At 33.2% G+C, this 20969-nt stretch overlaps 5 protein-coding genes across 6 annotated transcripts in view; 2 read left to right on the top strand and 3 right to left on the bottom strand.

Annotated features, from left to right (window-relative positions):
• LOC119674704 (juvenile hormone epoxide hydrolase 1-like) overlaps positions 1 to 1559 on the bottom strand; it is an 8463-nt gene extending 6904 nt beyond the window's left edge. The window contains exon 1 of the mRNA XM_038085861.1: positions 1515 to 1559. Coding sequence (XP_037941789.1) covers positions 1515 to 1559 — 45 coding nt within the window. The remainder of the gene's footprint in view (positions 1 to 1514) is intronic.
• A 1954-nt stretch (positions 1560 to 3513) lies between these two features.
• Positions 3514 to 8220, top strand: LOC119678034 (flocculation protein FLO11-like; the record flags this gene model as incomplete). Of its 2 annotated transcripts, none has more annotated exon segments than XM_038089670.1 (7): positions 3514 to 6037; positions 6159 to 6322; positions 6380 to 6502; positions 6559 to 7227; positions 7377 to 7528; positions 7593 to 7731; positions 7789 to 8220. In XM_038089670.1, coding segments are annotated over 7 exon segments (3975 nt in total), but the record flags the coding sequence as incomplete, so codon positions are not given.
• Positions 8221 to 10971: 2751 nt separating this feature from the next.
• On the bottom strand, positions 10972 to 15504 carry LOC119685510 (methionine--tRNA ligase, cytoplasmic). The gene is made up of 9 exons (XM_038099808.1): positions 15288 to 15504; positions 15087 to 15208; positions 14282 to 14910; positions 14013 to 14216; positions 13432 to 13536; positions 12572 to 13205; positions 11998 to 12515; positions 11374 to 11929; positions 10972 to 11174 (listed from the first exon to the last, which is right to left on the bottom strand). Exons 1-9 carry the CDS (start codon positions 15388 to 15390, stop codon positions 11025 to 11027), a joined length of 3021 nt encoding a protein of 1006 aa, XP_037955736.1. The 5' UTR covers positions 15391 to 15504; the 3' UTR covers positions 10972 to 11024.
• Positions 15505 to 16440: 936 nt separating this feature from the next.
• Positions 16441 to 17760, top strand: LOC119685511 (coiled-coil domain-containing protein 130 homolog). The gene is made up of 2 exons (XM_038099809.1): positions 16441 to 17086; positions 17153 to 17760. The coding sequence occupies exons 1-2, from the start codon at positions 16514 to 16516 to the stop codon at positions 17693 to 17695; spliced, it is 1116 nt and encodes a 371-aa protein (XP_037955737.1). The 5' UTR covers positions 16441 to 16513; the 3' UTR covers positions 17696 to 17760.
• Positions 17761 to 17854: 94 nt separating this feature from the next.
• LOC119685512 (microtubule-associated protein RP/EB family member 2) lies at positions 17855 to 18903 on the bottom strand. The gene is made up of 4 exons (XM_038099810.1): positions 18724 to 18903; positions 18218 to 18648; positions 18086 to 18147; positions 17855 to 18027 (listed from the first exon to the last, which is right to left on the bottom strand). Exons 1-4 carry the CDS (start codon positions 18851 to 18853, stop codon positions 17922 to 17924), a joined length of 729 nt encoding a protein of 242 aa, XP_037955738.1. The 5' UTR covers positions 18854 to 18903; the 3' UTR covers positions 17855 to 17921.
• Between the last annotated feature and the right edge of the window lie 2066 nt (positions 18904 to 20969).

The following is a 20969-nucleotide window of genomic DNA, read 5'->3' as shown; positions in this document are numbered from 1 at the left end:
ATGAAAGCTATTTTATTAGCACTAAAGTGTGAAAATCATAATAAAAATCTTACGAGTATTATTGATAACGAAAAGAAAATCTTTAAATTTCTATCCAAAAATAATATTTGGGTCAATTTCATTTTTAATATTAAAAATAATTATTAGGTAGTGAACTATTTATCATTTTCATTATAAGAAATAAATTCATTAAAATATAAAAGCAAATAAAACTTTTTTGGGGTCTGGTATATTTGTATTGATAAATTTTAATTACTAAATACATTACTATTTATCATTATCAAAGTAGATAGCTCTCACCTGCCATATTAGGAAAGAAGTATAACCAGTCTTTTCTATATTTAAATAAACTTAAATCTCCAGAATTTTAACCTATGTCCACATTACTTCTTGATGTCCATTATCTCTAGTAGAACATAGAACGGCAACGATTATTTTAAATATCATGTTGCTGAGCGGTTCCTTCCGTATTTGGCTGTAGCTTCTCCTTTCCATGGTTTATCTATAAACTACATGGTTTATATATAAATTATAAACAATGCAGTAAACAATTTTTAGTGTTGCGAGTTCCAGAACAGTGTTTTTGTTGGGATTTTTTTGTACTACCAAATATTGTGACCAGATCAATCATAATTCTATTAATTTATATGCTTCGTATAGCCTGTATACGGTCAATTTTTTGCAATCCATATATAAGCAATAATAAGCAATAATAACACAAAATAACATATAAAAAAGAAAATATGATGAATAAACTATACTTAATTCAAAAATTAGTTTTATGGATAAACTTTAAGTAATTTACCAAGTAAATTGCATAAGAGATGGATCCCACGTATGCAACCAAGTATATGTATCCGCCATTATTTGAGCTCAAGTAGACTTTGATGCGCAAGGCCATCACTCCAACCTATTTCAATCATAAGTTAGGATAACAAAAACCACATAATAAAAACTTAGTGTTTCCAGAGTTGATCTCAGTCTGCAGCGCATAATTGTATACTGCATAGAGCATTTTTGCCGTATACATAAAACATGAATTTAAGAAACTATCATAATCGTATTAAGATAACTTTCACAGGGATAAGCTTCATTATATACATTCATCCCAATTTAAACCACCATTAGGCCCTGCTGATCACATTCATAGATGTAAGCAATATCGTACATAATGTACCAAATTCAAATTAATAAACACTGCAGACAAGCTCAATAGATAATATCGACCAATATAGAACTATTTAATAGATAAATTCAATAGTTTTTAAAGTACATTATAATGACTGATAACATTTTGTAAAAATTATATTCAATATAGGGACTATCGTTGTATATTCCGATAAAACAGACTGTATATAAATATATTAAAATGTGTTGACATCAATGAGGTCGTAAAGTAGAGGATTCCATAAAATTTGTGTATAGCTCCATTCAGATTTTAATTACACTCTTCTTTTGAAAATACCAATAAATATATTATTTACAATATCAAATCCATAAAACCAAATACTTACAGAAGATTCTCTGTGAATAGTGTTTATGTGATCAGAATGATCCATTTTTTCAAAATATTAGATTATCCATTGAAACGCTTTCACATATCAAGAATACATCAAGCCCAAAGTTTTATATCAAATTATTCTGAATAATTAAAGTCACATTAACAAATTCGTCAGCAATTTGTCTCAGAGTACCATTCAATGGATTTCATTCTCACCACCAGAAGAGCTGCGGAACGGCTAAACGATTTAGAAATACCGAAAAAGGCACAAATCAGTGCCGATGAAGATAAAATTAATACAATTTTATGTGAAAAGAATTCGAAAAGTAAATCAACAAGAGCTCCATGCTGTTACCAGTAATTACCAAAGATTTACCATTGCATATTTCCTCAGCACTTTACAGATTAAGTAAACAATGACTGAGGAAAAAAGAGGTTCTTACCAAAAACGAAGCTGCGGAAGAACTGAAGAAATAATTTCGTGTTAATCTTTTTCAATAAGCAGGTGCCTCAGGTGCTTTGTCGGTTCGGTAACTGCCGCGGCCTGTTCTAAAATTTCATTATTAAACCTCTTTTTTTTTGGTGAATCTTATCTGTCTCTCTGATGTTGTGCGATGTGTGAAGAAATCAATTAGCTCCAAGCTTCGTGGCGTGCACATATCTGAACGTGAAAATTTCTCAAATGAAATAAAAAATGTATTTGTTACACACCCAAAAGTTTCTTTGTCATTTTGGTGTTTTAGAAATCTTTAAGACTGCCTTTTCTGTAGTCTTGAGCAAACAAATAGAGAAGCAGATTTCTGTCATAGATATGAGCAGTGTGGGTAGAGATGAAGGCATCATGACAGCGTGGAGTAAATTTTTGATTAGAAATTTTTTTTATAGGTTTTCACCAAAAACCCATATGGTTTTATTGCATTATATATTTTTATTAAAAATATTATATACAATAAAAATTTAATTTGCAATTGATTGAAAAAATAAGTCTTTAATTTCAACGAAGAAAGCAGAGAGTCTCTTTAGTTAATTCTTGCTGCTAAGTTAGAGGAGTAATAAAGTAACGCAATCTAATACCCAAAATAATGACCTCCTATTAAAATTTATATACAACACGTTATTCTTTATATGTTATATATTTTATACAACACACAACACACCTTCAGTTCTTTTTCTATGACTTTATTAAAGTCAACGATTTGTCCAAATTTGAGTTAATTTGATCAGAAATGAGTAATTCTCTGTGGATGCTATTGGATCATGAAACGCATGAGCCATGTGCACTACATTTTTTTCTTATTAGTAATTCATTGATACTTTGATAATATAAAAATTATATAAAAATTAAATCAAAAGACGATTTGGCAAAATAAATATTGCCTTACTTTTGCCTCCTTTTTTACCTGACTTATTTATTGATTTTTACTAAAATCGTACGCCAACGAGAGCAGTAGTCCACAGTTTCGTTGAATATATAAGACTGTACCAGTTTCAGTCGAACCAGTGGAACTGTGGCAGATACAATACATCACTTAACATTGAAGACAATTGGAAGCTGCATACATTGACGTCTGCGGCACTGAGGCACGTACCACTTCAGTTTTTCAACAACGTAGACAACCTTAGCATAAAAACAATCTACTGCGTATTCATCACCATTTTCAACACGGCTGCATTTGGTGTTGCTGTTGTTGTTACTCGTATTTTCGTCCAAATTCATTTTTTTTTAATTTGATTTTTTGTATATATATACAGTAGGAATATAAATGAAAACGTGTTGAAACTTAAAAACTTTAAAAAAGTGAAACTTCATGCTTCTTTGAAGACGCATTATTTTCAGTTTACAACTTCCATTCCATTTCGTCCGCACTGCATGAATCTGCTATGAAGCTTATTAGTTTTTTTCTTGCTTTCCATTCACACTATAGTAAAGCGAACTTGTGTATTAAATCTTCCATCCTTTTTATTTTATACATCGTTTCTGCAGCAAGTCTAATAATTTTGCTTCTCTTTCAGACTGTCAACATAACGATCATCTGTCATTCTCTCATATATCACCAAAGTCCAGCAGCAATAACTTGGCAATAGATCCTGCCACATATTTAAGCACATCACGACCCATGCTAGAAAGTACAATTGTCGACACTTCGTCAGTACCAGCACCTCAAGCGGAACTGCATCGAGATGAAAACGATACCCGCCAGCATTCACGTGTAGAGCGTTCAGCATTTCCTATACTCAATGAAAACTTTCCAAAATCCAGTCCCAATGACGTACATTTTCCAAACGATATCAAAGTTGCAGAAGCAGGTCGCTATTTTCAATATAACATTAAACCCACAGGTACACATGATATGCAAACAGAGAGCTTGGAAAGCGCACAGCGTACACGTGCTGGTAAGACTTTAAGTTCAGCTACTTCGGCAGCGACCACAACAAGTTCTTTTTTATTGAATGGGGGCCTACGACCGATTACGTCGGGGTCCCCAATCAATCCGACGAGCAGTACTGCTACCTCAATAGTGGCAAGTGCGACGGCGTTACCTCATAATCCGCGTCAAAATCCAAATCCCGATATTCAAGATATTATAACAGGTATAGTGAAATTATTGAATGGCAACGTTAATGTACACGCGAATACACAAGGTTTACGTCGACCAGTTGCTAGTCGCATTAATAATCGTGGTCCACCTAGAATATCAGAAGTTCAGACCTTACCATTGGATTATGAAGCTCAAAAACCAGTCGTAGCCAGTTCTATGCGACCACCACCATTCCCGTTTGATAGACCGGATAGACCTTTTATAACTGGTGTACCCATACCGGAGCAAATAGTACCTTATCGTCCTGGTTTTGTTAGTAATCGACCACCATGGCATCGTAATAAACCTAGACCACCAATAACAACATCAATTGGTGGTAGGCGTCCTATTCCACAATATAAACCATTGCCTTCATCACAAATGAATCCACCTCCTGTCGAAACTGATTCACAATATCCAACACATGATCAGCAAATACCACAAGTACCTGCAAAAGAGTCCGATGACGTGGATACACCAACAGTTTCGGATTACAATGACACACTAGAAAGTGCTAAGCCTACTGACACCACATACGACTCAGACTTTTCCAATGAAGATATTAATACGCAATATATAGAAGTTTCCGATCAAGATACTGACATAGTAGCTGCTAATGAAAATGATGAATTGGAAGAAAGTCCACAAGCACCACCTTCCCCGCCTACAAAAAAAACCGAACCAATACATAAAAAGAAACCCAATAAACAAAAGTTAAATGACAAGAAAAAAGTGATTGCTGACGAACCTACCAATCAAATAGAATCAACTGCAGCTTCCGAAACGCACATGCAGATGTCATCCACTTATATACCTATGCCAGTAGACGATATAGATGGTATAGATATTGATCCATCTGCTGAAGAAGTAATTTTTATGATACCAAACAAAACACCTTCATTGGAATCACAAATCACCACTAGTATCAGTTCGAAATCTGTTAATATTGCCAGCAGTACAAGCATTGAAACATCTGCAATAAATGTGAAAAAACCAACTGAAACTATCAGTTTACTAAGTAACTCGGAGCTAAAGATTAATATTTTACCAACACCATCCAACTTCATTCCCATACCCTCCACTACCACTAACATAATTACCACTACCACCACTACTGCAATAATTACTACTACCACCTCCACTACAACTACTGAAAAATTGCCCACCCAAACCAATCCAACAACAACGCCGCAACCAGTAACACCTTATCAGCCTCGTCCCGGTATTGTGCTAGATGATCCTGAATTTCAGCCTGGCGGCCGACCTCGTCCCCAAAGACCACAACAAGCACGTCCACCAGCACCTCAACAACCGCACATACAGCCAACAAGACAGCATCTGCCACCGGGCTATGGTGAGATTTTCGATGTGACTTTATCTGCTATACAGGGTCCAGGCTCCGGTGGTGGCTCTCAGCACACCATAAATATAAAACCTTATGGATCTTACGGCAGCAACGGCTTACAGCAAAATCAAGCTGATATCATTGTTTCTGCCACAGGTGAAGAAGGTTTTGTTTCGATTGATGGTAAACGTACTTACATAAATCTTTTTGGTGACCCTACAGATCCACCAGCTGGTGCACAAGTGCCAAGCACTCCGGCTACAGCTATACCGCAATTGCCAGGCAGTAGTAATGTGGGTGGTAGTGGAAACACGGGTAGTAATACTTCCGGAAATCAAAACACGCACACTGGTATTGGTGCCGGATATGCTGTACCTGAGACTGAAGTTGTTGAGTTGCAGCCAACGAAAGCAGAAAATTCAAAACCAAATGCGCAACCGCAACCAGCAACAACAAATTCTGGACCAACTCGACCACATTACAGACAACGTACTACCCAACCACCTGTACGTATAGATACTTGCATTGTTGGTGACGACTCCACATGCGATCAAGCACAACATGAGCATTGTAAAACGGAAAATGGTGTATCAAGTTGTCATTGTCGACCAGGTAAAACAAATAAATAGCGTTTCATTACTAGTCTTCCTCTGAAGAGCTGTGTCCAGTTAGACAGTGTGAAATACAATTCCTTTTTCCATTCCTTTCATTTTTATTCATTCAATATTTTAAGGTTACTCCCGTCGGAAACACCGTGAACCTTGCCGAAAAGTGATTTCATTTTATTTGGGCATGCGTGTGGATCGCATCTATGAGCATAGAATTGTATGGGATAACAAACTTCTCGATCTCAACAGTGAACCTTATGGGCAACTAAGCTATGAATCTATTCGAGCAGTAAGTGTGTATGATTTTAAAAGTGATTTCTTAAAAACCAACACGTCCTTTATTCAGATTGATTCTGCTATGTCGATGACACCATATTCAGACGAGTTCATGGAGGCAAAAGTTAATAACATTTACCGTGGTGATCCAAACCTTGGTGGTAGTGGTGTTTTTGTGAATCTAACAATAAAGGTAAGCTATTAATTTGCAAATAGTTTAATATCTTATTAATTTAAACTCTGTTACAGCTTGATGAAAGTGTTGAAACCTTACGTCCCAATTTACGCAGCGATGTTCAGAAACATTTGCTTGGTGTCTTACATCGCCGCAACAACAATATCGGCAATTCAGTACTATACGTCTCCTCTCCAGAAGGTGCAGTGTCTCCATTGCAAGATTTAGATGAATGTCAATCGCATGAACTAAACGATTGCCATGAGAGTGCAACATGTACGAACGCTTGGGGTAGTTTCCGTTGTGCCTGTGAAGTCGGTTACCGAGATCCATGGTTAGATCAACCACAGCGTGCTGGTCGTGATTGTCAATCTTGTCCGGATTCTTATTGCAATAATCGTGGCACGTGTAGTTATAATGATGATGGTAATCAAATTTGTGCCTGTGATGGCAGTCACTATGGTAGCCAATGTGAAATTGATGGCGAGGTTCTGGGAGTAGCAATTGGAGCATCCGTTGCTGCTGTTATTATAATCGTATTGACTTTAGTTTGTTTGATTATGTGGTCACGTAGATGGCAACGGGAACAGAAGAATGCTATGGGTTCGCCAGTATTTGGATACATGAATACAGCACCGCTCAAATCGGCAGGTATAGCACAACCTGGTTATCAAGTAACGCTTGAGGATCGCATGCGTTGGGCACAAATTGCAGATGTTATGGCGCAAACTAATCACTACGGGGTAAAATTTAATACACACTTAATTAAAATTTTGAGAACACAATGCGGATTAAAAATATGAAAATGCAAATATTGTGAAATATTTTACACCATCTATCTTATCTTATTACAATATAAAATATCAATACAACTCACTTTAAAAATTTTTAGGCTGAACCAATAGGTCCAACGCGACCATCGTCTGCTATGTTTGCATATCCAAACTTGCAAGCCATGGGTATGGGCACTATAGGTGGTATGTCAATGCAGGGAACTATGTTGCATCAAAATGCGAATCTCGCTCCCCCGGTGCCATTGCCACGGTATGAGTGCGTAATAGTACAATTTTAACCATTTTGGATATTTACATGTTCATTATTTCAGAAGACTGGGACTTGGCGTACGTTCAAATGGCATGCGTACACTTGAAAACTCAAGCTCAAGTGAAGAGGAAGATCGAACAGATTTATTAGGTCGTAATTTTCAAGTACCACGCCCAAAGAGTAGAAGTAACGGAAGTATAGCGGTATGTTAACAATCTGTTTCACTATTAAATAGTTTTTAATGATGCTCTTTCTTACAGAATCAATCGGGCATCTATTATGATGTAGATTATGAACCGTCCGGAAATGGCATCGGTAATACGAGCGTTGATCATCTTTATGGTTCACAAAATCAGTCATCAACACATTCACATATGGGAAATAGTCATATACCTGGTCCACAAGGCATACCAATGAGCACATATACATCTGGGCGTGCGCCGAGCAGTTACTATATGAAGTAGTAGTCCATTTGAAATATTATTGGAATATTTTTGTGATTCTATTGAATATATATATAAATCGTGCACATATTTTGAATGATTTGAAATTAGATTTATAATGTAAAAATAAGGATGAAATTAATGATGCAGAAATATGGCTAACAAGAGAAATCGAAATCGGCGTTGATCTAATAATATTGTTTAAATTTGAAATTAATAAATTCCCAACTAAAGAAAATATTATTTTACTCATATTAAGAAATCTTGCTTATATTATAAGTTATGCATTCTTTTTAATAGAATTTATTTTAATTATTTAAAATAATGTCTATTTCAATTATTATTTCTTTATAATGATTTCATTTCTCCCGTTACTTGTATTTCTTATATTTAACATCTATTGACTTTAATCAAAAATGACTATAAACGTTTTCAACTATCATTCTGCACATCTGCTTCTTTAACATATATTTTCTTCTGAGTGTTCACTTCCCGTAGTGGGGCATAAGGCCGCTATAACACTATAACTTTAACATATATAATTCTAATACATATATATGGAACGACTACTCTCATTTCAATAACATTAAGAAGCTTAATAAAAAATATAAAAAATAATATTAAAATAATTACCACAAAATTAATAATAAAACTTAAAAATTATATAAGAAAACAATAGTAATATCAATTTAAAAAAAGAAATAAAAAATAATTATAAAAATAATAAAAATTAAAATAATATAAAATAAATACAATTAATATCTAATCATAATAATATTATATAAATAAAATTTATATAAATTTTAAAAATCATTTCAAAATTTAAAATATGCATATTATATATATATTTAATTATTATTTTAATATTAATAAATTTTTTGTAATAAATCTAAACAGCATGACGCAAATATTTCCCATTATAAATCTATAAATTATAATTATTCCTTATATAACACCTCAACTCCGTTTATATATCTTCCATTCCACATGCTTATATGCCATTTTTGTATTGCAATACAAAAATATTATTTAAAATATTTATAAAAAAATAGTTTTTTAAGTTATTTAATAAATAATTTAAAATCAATTATTTATGTTGGTCATAGAAATATCTGTAGTCTAATTTATAAGCGCTAGTCCCTAAGTTTAAATTTAATTGTATATATTAGTAAACATTTTCATTTAAAATAAATTAGCACTTATTATTTATACAATAACTATTTTAAGTAATTATTTAAAAAATTTCAATGAGATCAATATATAATTAAATAGATTTATGTTTGCTTGTGTATAAGCAGTTAAATTAAATATTTATTACAATGTACTAATCACTATATTTAGTTAATAGAATACAATATCGATATTGCAGCAGATATTAAGTAGTTATTAAATATTAAGTGTATATAATAATAATAATAATAAAATTAATCTCTTAATATAATTACTTTCAATTGTTTTAATTTAAAAAGATAATTATTGTACTTTAATATATTTTTTAAAACATTGCACATACCGAGGAAATCAGATTTAATATAACTATAAAATTTTAATCTCGATTTGATTTGATATATTAAAATCCAGTTATAAACTAAGCATGTATGGTTTGGAGCGGATTACTATAGAAGACGATTTATTATCTGGTTATTTAAGTAAAAGTCTTTCATAAATTCAAAACTGTTTATAATAATATTCCTAACACCATATAGTAAAATAATTTACTGTGAACAGAACATCTACGGATATTACTTACTTAGCAATATCTATTGAGATTACTTAGTTGGCCTTTACATGCATGTATCGTTATTGGTCGCTTCCAATAAACCTACCAATCGTGCTGATTCTACCGCCAGTTACTAACATCTCCATCACACTTTTAATCGGATCATTTTTATCCATTTTCACATCCCCAAACCAGCGAAGAATAGTTCATACAGCTCATTCTTCCCAACAAATCGATACAAGGACCTTCTTTAAAGAGTACATTCACCTGCTGTAAGAACAACTTCTTCTTTCATGCTACATGTATAAATACCCAACTAGCGATACAATGAATGGACACTGTAGACCTCCTCCAGTTCCCTTTCTTCATATCACTGCAAGACAGTATCATCTGCGAGATGACAATTGTTTAACAATAAATCTCTGAGGAACAAAAACATCTCTGAGGTTTATGCAGAAGAATAGGTCTTACCCAATTAAGGTCAGGATATAACCACATGGTCTACACTTAATTGTCACACAGAAATAAGCCCTTCCCTGATGAAAGGTCTAACTATTACTATTTCATGTGACATCGCCCCTCTGTATTCTTGCCCAAATACTCGCAAAAATTTGAGTCCTTTTGGTCTATAGCTCCGTTTCGTATAAATGCCAGGATTCATCCACATGGATCAAGAATAGATTCAACAACAGGTATTTCACGAATAATACAAATAAATATCTTTCACAATACTTTTCTCTTCATTGTGCAATGTTTCGTTACCTTTTCTAAACTAGCTTTTAGATCGCCGTCTTCCCATCACTGCTAGAAGAATGGAATAGATTGTGCACTGTAAGTTCTCAGGATTTGATACGCAGGACATTTATTTTTTGTAAAAATTTGTAAAAATTATCTTGTTTTGTCCTCATTTGGGTTTGTTTCTTTTTGTAAATTGAATTTAAACCGCACCTATGATCTCGGTGAACCGCCAGACCTTTCTAATTTAATATTAAAATAAGTGTTTTAACTTAATATCTTAAAAATTGAATTAAAACAATAAGTATTTGAAGAACGCTTGTCTTTATTAAACAATAGGAAATATCAAACAGTATGAATCAATTTTAATGCAATAAATAAATATTTTATAATAAATATGTGATTGTTTTAAACAAAATAGAAAATTCTCTTACATAAGGTAACTTGAATTAATTTTAAATAAGTAAAAAATAAATACTTTAGATAATGTGAATATGAGAAAACACGAAAAAATTGCATACAAATTTTGAAAAACACAACGAAACTATGCACAAATATTACAAATTATTTTCGTAGAAAAATTTTTATATATTTTAATTTATTTTTTCTTCTTATTTTTACCCTGCGCAGCAGGTTCAGGTGCACCAATAAGTGCCGACAATTCACTTTTCAATGCAAGTAAAATATTTACTTCTGGTTTCCAAACGTTAGCATCCGCTGTGCTCTTTAAGGTACGAACTTTTTCACCCTAAAAATAAAATATAAATTTTTAATTAAAAATATATTCATCAAAGGTGGTAATATCTGCTATATATATATGATTTTAATTTAAAGCCCATTCCAATAGTTAACGAGTTAACAATTCCTCGCGATACTGACACCCAGAAATAATTTTAGTGGAAGATCAAAAAAACTATTGACTTAATAAAAAAAAAATTCATTTGTACCTGTTTAGCAATCTTTTCTTCCAGTTCCTTTACTTTGTCCGTACCTCTATTCTTCGTATTAGCTTCCTGTGCTGTAGTCAATTGCTTCTTCAGTTCCAATAATATATTCACTTCCGGTTGCCAAACAGCTTTATCTTTTGTGCTCTCTTTTAATTGGCGCACCTTATCACCTTGTTTCTTTATAGCTTCCTCAAGTTGTGGCACAGTTAGTGAACCATTTTCTTTATTTGTAGTACCCACATTATTGGGCACAGCATGCTTTTGGGCCTCTGTTAACTTTTTCTTCAGATCCAGCAATACATTTACTTCTGGCTGCCAAACCGCTTTGTCTTTAATAGTCGCTTTCAGTTGACGTACTTTTTCACCTTGTGTCTGTATCGCTTTTTCTAGCTCCGCAACCGTTGTTGGTGCAGCTTCAGTGCTGCCATTAACTACTTGTGGGCCAGAATATTTCTTTTTTAGTTCATCAATAAATGTCTGTTCTAGCTTAGCAAACAGTGGAGCGGGTTTACCAATTTTATGCCCTGCAGGTAGCAGTAAAGTGGCCACTGGTTTTCTAAAATTATATTATTGCAATAAATAAATTTCTTTACAATTATTATTATTTTATTATTTTATACTCACTCAGCATTTAATTGCGTCTGTTTTGTATTGAGTTGATCAAACATAATTCTTGCAGTCGCGGGCATATAAGGGAAGATTAAATTAGCTAACAAACAAGCAATATTACAGCAGATAGCAATTATAGTTGCAGCACGCTCTTTCTTAGTGTTATCCCCTTTAAGCAACACCCAAGGCTGTTGTGTTTGCATGTATCCATTACCGTGACGCGATATAGAGAGCAAGTGTCGGATGCCATCACGTAATCTAGCCTTTTCTAATGAGTTGATATAACCACGTAATTCGCGATTAATAAGGGCAAGCAATATTGAGTCATCATTATTTAAGTTCACAGCAGGCACAACGCTATTGAAATTCTTTTCACAGAAGACCAAACCGCGGTTTACAAAATTTCCAAGATTATTGAGTAATTCAGAATTGTTTCTTGCGGCTAAATCATTCCAACTGAAACTGGAATCCTGTCCTTCAGGGCGGGCAGAAGCCAAATAGAAACGCCAAACATCAGCTGGTATACCAGTGTCCTAAAATCACATAATTCAGTACTAATCACTAAAATTATTTAATATTTGGTGCTTACTTGTGCATCATTACCAAATACTCCAATTCCACGACTTTTACTGAATTTGCCATCTTCATAATTTAAGTATTCAGTCGCCATTAAATGCGATACAAGCGTATGTCCTTTGTTAATACTTAGTAATATGCCGGGCCAAACCACAGAATGGAATGGCACATTATCTTTGGCCATAAATTGGAAGAGTTCCACATTTATACCCTCAGCCGGTCGCCACCACTGCAGATATTCTTTTGTGTAACGTTTCGTCATTGAAACATAGCCAAACGGCGCATCGAACCACACGTAAAATACTTTATTTTCGAAACCTTCATGTGGAACGGGTACACCCCATTTAAGATCGCGGGTAATACAACGAGGTTTTAAACCATCACGGAACCATGCTCGTGTTATGACTCTAGCATTATGCGTCCAACCATTTTCGGTACGGTCTACCCATTCACGTAATTGTGGTTCAATTTTGGGAAGATCAATAAATAATTGATCAGAGGAACGAACCACAGGTGCTGAGTTACACACTTTACAACGCGGCCGTATTAATTCAGTGGCATTTATTAACTTGCCGCATTTATCACATTGATCACCTCGTGCATCTTCATAACCACAGCCAGGATATGGACATGTACCTTCCACAAATCTAATGAAAAAAATAAAAAATATTTTTATTTATTAGAAAGCAAATATAAAAAAAAAATAAAGTTTTATGTATCATCAAGATTATTTTTAATTGCATTATTTTTAATTGTTAAAATGAGTTTAAACTTAAAAATGACGGTTTATCATTTGCAGTGTAGATAAAGCACTCAATGAACACATAGAATAATCACTTAATTAGTCAACAAAACCAAAAAAATTTAACTTACCGATCTGCCAGAAATCGATCACACTTTTGACAAAGAAGCTGCTCCACACTTTCCTGCAGTATGTATCCTGCTTCATAACAGTTCTTGAACGCCTCTTGTACAACTCTAAAAATAAGCACGTTTTCAAAAAATTATTATGATAATTATTTTATTATAATTTAACAATAAAAACTATCAATAGATGACATGATTCAGGGACTCAAGCGAGCGGTTTCATTACACTCTCAATGGGTTTAGTTGAAGCAGTAGAGTGCATCATTGTTTAGCGCTTCACACAGAACGCTTACCGAATGTGCTTACATTTAAAGCGCTCTGTGCATAACGAGAATGGAGCGCTACATAGAATCAGATTGGTCATGAAAGTTATTCATTTTTTTTTTTGCAAAACAGATGGTTTATTTGTCTAGTTTGCCGTAGGTCTTGGATTCAGAAATACTGCTCTAACGCATTGCTCTTACTGCATAATATGTTAGAGCGTATGTATACTGCCTTAATGAAGTTTTTAAACAAAGTACTAGTGCCTAACTAAATAAGAGTATCTAACACTACTACTACTATGTTTTAAAATATTTATAAATTACTCAGTTTGTTCCGGTGTCGTTGTTCTGCCGAAGTAATCAAATCCAATACCGAACCAACGATAAATAGAGTTATGCAATTCGAAATATTTATCGCAGATTTCTTTAGGCGTTAAGTTTTCGGCAAGAGCCTTGTTTTCTGTTGCAGTGCCATACTCATCCGTGCCACATATCAGTAATGTGTTATAGCCAGCGGAGCGTGCATATCTAAAAAAAATTGTTGTTTTGTGTTTCTTATAATTGAAAATATTTTTTAATTTATTTAAACTGACCTAGCGTATATATCTGCTGATAATACACAACCAATAATATTACCCAAATGTGGTACATTATTCACATATGGCAAAGCGGAAGTAATAAGCACATTGCGTTCACCAGCCTTCGGTAGAACAGTACGTGGTTCTTTACGTTCTGGTACCACAACTTTGACAAATGATTCACGTGCAGTATTTAGTTCATCATCAGTTATGGTATCTGCTAGACTAGTAGAAGTTTCAGCTAAGATTTTGGCAGTATCCGTTATTGGTACATTGAGTGGTATGTGATGCAATCCACCATAACGATTCGAGTTTTGTAATGCGGTAAATGTTAAGTCTTTCAGAGGTAAAACGGCTAATACACTTTCAACTTCAGGTAAGGTCTTAAAATTACGATACCATTCTCGTAAGCGTTCAATATTTTGTGCACCCTTTAGTGTACCATCTGGTGCCAACAGGGACCATACTGAAATATCTGCAGCGGTAATTTTGTCTCCTGCTAAATAAGCAGAATTTTTAAGTCGCTCTTCTAGTCTTTGTACTAATACATTAAGTACTGGAAGTGCATTTGGATCAGCTTTGTGTCCTACTGCCATGTGATGTGCTAGAGCTGGCGCTAACAATGTACTCGACCATTCCAACCACTAAAATAAAACAAAAATAAGTTGTTTTATCAATAAAGCTTTTCAAGGTCAAACCAATTAAAGCAAAATTATTCGGATATTTAAGAAATAAAAAAATAAACTAGCTTAAGTTCAAATTTTCAATTCAAAAAATTTTTAACGTTTATATTTTTATTCCCCACACCACTTGTAATTACCTCATCCCTCGTTACACCTTCGTCGGGAAATAAATATTTTGCAATTGCCACTGTTGAGAAGATTTTTAAGCCATTTTCCAATTCAACAGTTGGTAAAGTAAGGAAATCCTTTGCTGCTGCATCTGTAATATTTATATTTATATTATATTTCATCATCTCATTGCAACATTCCGCAATAAAAAGTTCTTTACTCATTTTTACCATTTAGGTTAATTTTTTCCACTACTACTTCACGTTTTGCGAATTTAGCCAACATTAATAGATTCAACCCCCACGGGTTACCTTCGTTAACATAAATCTTCATTTTGTACTAATTAAAATACTAATCTGTTATTAATAAATTAATAGAAAGTACGTGGCAATAATTAAAACTTTTTAGCCAATTTGTTAAACAGTCTTGGGCACACGCGAATTAAATTCTGAATACAAATTTTAGTTAGTGCTGCCAAACAGCTTCTCCATGGCAATACACAATACACTGCAAAAAATATTTGATTGCTTATAATAATCAAAATCAAAACCTATAATAAATACACTAGATCCGTTCCATGAGCTACTCGTAGTAAAACTCAAGTAACACAAATAGAAAGCCAAATTACACTCGTTACACAGATATTCACGGAACAGCTTTGTGTAAATTCTGGTGACAACACCAGTACCGCGCAAATAAACAATACAAAAATTTAAATTCAAACCAAAATAACTGATTCACACATCAAAACAAATTTTACTTGTTTTATTTCAAATGTACGAGTAAAGTTTGTGTAGCATATTCAAATGTTACGCTCTCTCAGATGTTCTCATTTACTTCAAAAATTTACTGTTGGAACGCACTTGCGTATACATAGTGTTATTCAAAGTTACTACGATTCGATGACTTCCATTGCATACAAATTGAACTACAGCAAAAGTAAGCAGTTACTTTTCCAGCATAAAATTGGTTGCCGTGTGTGATTGACCTTGCTTTACTCCTAATTAATTTTAAAGTAAAATATTAACGTCCATAAACTTACAGCAATAGTTGCATATACCACAGACAAATAATGTATTATTTGTATTATTTTATATTATTTTATATATATTTTATAATTTATTATATATATTCTATTATTTGTCTGTGCACATATTTATGTTGAATATATTTTCTCAAAATATATTCAGATATTCTTAAAGTGTTACATCTAGCATAGCGAGTTTGGCAGCACTAGAACATTCTTGCGAACCAAACAGCTGTTTTATGGGTCAATTTGTCAAAATAAATAGCAAATATAAATAAATAGTTGTAAACCAGAACACTAATTTCTATATTTACAAGTTTAATATATTAATTATTAATTAATATATAAAACTTTTGTAAAGATAATAATTATTGATTGTATTAATTAATTACTAGCGTTTGAAAAAAACTTTAAAAATACTGAATCAAAATGGGTGAACGAAAGGGACAAAATAAATATTATCCGCCAGATTATGATCCAAAGAAAGGTGGACTTAATAAGTTTCGTGGCACTCATGCATTGCGTGAGCGTGCACGAAAAATTCATTTGGGTATTATTATAATACGCTTTGAAATGCCATATAATATTTGGTGTGATGGTTGCAAGAATCACATTGGAATGGGTGTGCGCTACAATGCCGAAAAGACTAAAGTGGGCATGTACTACTCCACACCAATATATAAGTTTCGTATGAAATGTCATCTCTGCGAGAATCATATAGAAATGCAAACTGATCCGGCAAATTTAGACTATATAATATTGTCGGGTGCTCGCAGGCAAGAAAATCGTTGGGATCCCATACAAAATGAGCAGGTTGTGCCTGAAACTAAAGAAGTACAGAAACGACTTGCTGATGATGCTATGTACAAGTTGGAACATCAAGAAAAAGATATTAAAGTGGCACTGGATGCAAAGCCCATCTTAGAGAAGTTATACCAAAGAAATAGCATCATTTGGGACGATAACTATGAAGCAAATTGCCGTTTACGCGAGGAATTTAGGGTATGTTGTATTTTCGTTTTGATTTATGTCGGCAGATTATATTAATCAATTGATTTCATATTACAGAAAACAAAGAAAGAAATAAAAGTACAAAAGGAACTTGATGAGAAACTATTAGCGAAAAGTAGTCTGGAAATCACACTTTTACCTGAGACAGCGCAAGACAAGCAAATGGCTTCGTTAATGAAACTACAAAGTCGTTCTGCGCAAGAACATGAATCAGAGCGACGTTTGGATTTGTTGATGCAATCAATACTGCCGGGCGCGACTAAAACCACATTTGGCGGTTTAAAACGATTGAAAGTGTTAAATACACAACTGCAACCGAAAGATTTGGGCATTAAGAAAAAGTCAGATACTGCTGATGTTGCAATAAATGATGGTAGTAGTAATGTAAAAACGACAACAGCTAAACTACTGTGTGATAGTAAGGACGCCAAAGAAGAAAACGAACCTTTAAGTGATTCCAGAAATTCGGTTGTAAGTTCGGTTGCTACCTCGAATAATGATAGTGAAGTAGAAGTAACATTATTAGACTTTCCAAAAGGTTTATCGTCTATTTGTGATTATGCCAGTAGTAGTTCCGGGGAAGAAAGCCAGGAGATGTAAAAATGATCATTTGAGTATTGCGCTTTTACCACAAAAGAACCACAACAGATTAAAGTTAAAAAGTTTAAATGAAATTTTAATGATACAGAATTTTTTAATACAAAAAATAACTTTTAATTTATTTTAACATATAATTTAGTAGATTTTATGAACTGTAATTAATATATTATTTATTTATGAATTTGAAGACTTGATTTTTAATTTTAGTTAAATAAGTTATATCATTCTACATCATTGCTGTGTCGCATTCAAAATTCTCTGGAAAATAAATTATGTCCAGTAAATGTTGGTTCCAGGTCTTGTCCACATTATCTCTGACAGCCTTTTGAAGACTGCAAATAATTGTTATAATTAAATATTGAATAAAATTCTGTATTAGCAGTTACTTACAGTTGTTCTATGAAGTGCAGCTTTCTGAAGTAAAAATCACGTTCGTAATCTATCACATTGATCTTAATATTTTATTTGAATAGAACGTTTAAATTCGTATATAAAATGTTTAAGTATAATTGTATAGTTTATCTTAGTATTTAATATATTTCTCTGTTTTTCTAAAAGTTTACAATGAGACGGTGAGTAAAAGGCTGGATTGATTCTTCGTCTCACGCTATCAGGTGTTTTCGCCGCTTGTTTATTTTTGCTTGGTATATATCTTCTCATTAGTATCTCTTTTGGCGGTGTTGGCGCCATTGGCAGTCTGATATTCTCCTTGCCATTCGAGTAAATTAAATGAAACGCTTTGAACCATCGTACAAATTCTAGGTTTTCTTGAACATCACCCTTGGCCAGCTTCTCCATTGGTACTTTTTTGTCGAAATTCAAACGAAAAAATGCACTTTGAAATAATTTAAAGTTATGTAAATATTCATGTTCCGATTTTGCATCATAATTGATTTTCCTTTTGCCAAAGCAGTTGGGATAGAGTTTGTCCATGATTTGACAATATGCCACACCTAAGAAAAGATGCATGTAATACATGATAACCAATAACCAAGTATGTGGTGCGCTTTATAAGCAGCAGAAATTACCAGAGCTTAGTTCTACAACTTCAGTGTACTTTCCGTTAATGACACTATTGATCCATGCAATTAGCTCATGCTGAGACATTTTCTTTGCACCATCGCTGGCTAAATCAACTATGGTATCGATATCAATCATTGCAAAAATTTTATAGTTCTTATGGGAGAATGATAGATAATACGCTCCTGTGAAAAGTTATAAAATTTGTGAAAAATTCTGTTTAATCTCTCTTCCTTATAAGAAAGCACAGAGTTATTAAAATAGCGCACTTAACTAACGGATAGCGGAATAACTGAAATGTTAAGGTGAGGGTTGTTAAGAGGTTGTGAGAAATTGTATTGCGAAAGGTAATAGCGAGGAAAGTAGCGAATTCGGAAGGTATTTAAATTTAGTTACATATGTATGTGGACTTATTGGTTGTATTAGTCAACAAAAAGTATTTAAATTAATAAATTAAATAATTTTTAAATAAATTATTAACAATAATAATAACAATTATTAATTAAGTTTTTAAATTTAATATAAATATAAAAGAAAACAATTAGTTATAACTTTTCGAGAGTTGTAATATACTTCCTACAAATAGACAGATTATAAATTAATAATCTACTATACTCTCAATATAAAGCAAAATGAACCTCGAAACTACCTCACATGCTCGGTGAGATACTAATCCGTCTACCCGCAAAATAAAATAGAGTTGTTGATTGACATCAGCTTAAATAACATATTAATTATTATATAGTTAAGACTTAGTAGTGCTAACTCTGGGTGTCTGGACTATAGCTATTCCCATTATACTGGGCGATAGCGACGGTTGTGTTAATATTGACAACTCATATAATATTGACAACGTGTTAACAACTCACTTAGGTAGTGCGATAAGTATCGAAGGATTGTCGAAAATACAACTCACATATTACTACAGGCAGATCCACTGAAGCTGCACTCCATGCACTGATATTTAACATTGACCAAGTACTGGAATATAAAGAATATGCCGCGTGGGTATTACTAAATCAATCTGGAGCATTGAATAATATATTAAAATATATTTTATTATCTTGATAATATTAAAATGATATTTTAAGCATCTTTGACACCACACCGAAACCCGATAACGGGTTGTTGGGACCATTTAAGTAAGTAAGTAAGTACTTATGTTTTGGTTACAAGTCTTTTATTCTGTAGAAAGACAAGAGCTAAACGGAACAAGACTACACTAATAGAGGAGCTCTGTAGAGGAACTCCACATAGAGATGTTCTATCATCGCTTCTTTGGCTACGTATGCAGATGCTCAATATATACAAAAATCTAGACGAATACAAGTTGATAAAGATGAAAAACAGGTGGAGTAGTTTTAGGTCCTGTAAAGTTAGGTCCTGTAAGAACTCGAAAATCAATGAAATTCTGGCACATTTTCTCTGGTTTTGTGTGGCTCTCATGAAAACTTGAACAAAATTCTGGAAGCTATTAGTTTTGAGGGGAAGTTAGTTATTATTTTTGGAACTTTGTCCTTGATGTTGAAGTGAACGTTTTCGTAAAACTCGCCAAAGACACAAACACTTAAGAACTTTAATTTAGTATCACTAGGGGCCAAGACTTTACCAAACGAAAATGAGAGCAGTTCAAGTCGCTTTTGAAACACTATTAGAAAGAAGTATTATAACGTTGTAGTGGATTCTTAGCTAAGAGCCTAAGGAAAAGCTGTGTCTTCGATGGAGTGAGTAAGTTGAGTTAGCAAAGGCTTTACTGAATGTATTAGGTAAAAGGAGGGATAGTGAAAAGCGATTTGGTCTCATGCCGAAAGGTTGCTAAAACCACTTAATTATGCAAGTTAGAGTAAGTTTTAAATATAGGTAAAAATAAGACGTTCAAAGGAAGAGTGAGATAAGTACCTAAAACAGAAGATATGAATAAATTAATTAAAACAACTTTTTTTTAGTTACTTTGTTATTTTTATACATATATAAATTAAGCAATATAAAAATTTTTTCGAAATCAATCTTTAAAATAAAAAATATTAAACGTTTTAATATTGAAAACGTTTTGGGAACAACTTTTCAACTTTTCTAACAAATTCGATAAAATCGTCAAAAAGTAAACTTGGTGCCTCCATTGCAATGAAATGACCACCTTTTCCATAATAGGTGCTATGAATTAAATTTGTGAATTTATCTTTAAGTTGAAAGTCCAAGAAATGCATAATATCATATTTAAAGCGTGCGCAACCAGTTGGAACGTCAGTCGGTA

This window comes from Teleopsis dalmanni, chromosome 2, assembly GCF_002237135.1.
Source record: "Teleopsis dalmanni isolate 2A chromosome 2, ASM223713v2, whole genome shotgun sequence".
NCBI lineage: Eukaryota > Metazoa > Arthropoda > Insecta > Diptera > Diopsidae > Teleopsis > Teleopsis dalmanni.
This window is presented reverse-complemented; position numbering and strand designations above follow the sequence as displayed.

What these genes read in the sequence shown, in the direction of transcription:
- LOC119685510 (XM_038099808.1), bottom strand. Translation starts at nt 15,390, where the DNA reads ATGAAGATTTATGTTAACGAAGGTAACCCGTGGGGGTTGAATCTATTA. An exon ending in TATTTGGTAATGATGCACAA is followed by an intron (nt 12,516 to 12,571) that starts GTAAGCACCAAA and finishes ATGTGATTTTAG; the next exon opens with GACACTGGTATACCAGCTGA. An exon ending in CAGACGCAATTAAATGCTGA is followed by an intron (nt 11,930 to 11,997) that starts GTGAGTATAAAA and finishes ATATAATTTTAG; the next exon opens with AAAACCAGTGGCCACTTTAC.
- LOC119685512 (XM_038099810.1), bottom strand. Translation starts at nt 18,853, where the DNA reads ATGATTGATATCGATACCATAGTTGATTTAGCCAGCGATGGTGCAAAG. An exon ending in AGTTGTAGAACTAAGCTCTG is followed by an intron (nt 18,649 to 18,723) that starts GTAATTTCTGCT and finishes ATCTTTTCTTAG; the next exon opens with GTGTGGCATATTGTCAAATC. An exon ending in GAAATATATTAAATACTAAG is followed by an intron (nt 18,148 to 18,217) that starts ATAAACTATACA and finishes TAAAATATTAAG; the next exon opens with ATCAATGTGATAGATTACGA.
- LOC119685511 (XM_038099809.1), top strand. Translation starts at nt 16,514, where the DNA reads ATGGGTGAACGAAAGGGACAAAATAAATATTATCCGCCAGATTATGAT. An exon ending in GTTTACGCGAGGAATTTAGG is followed by an intron (nt 17,087 to 17,152) that starts GTATGTTGTATT and finishes TTCATATTACAG; the next exon opens with AAAACAAAGAAAGAAATAAA.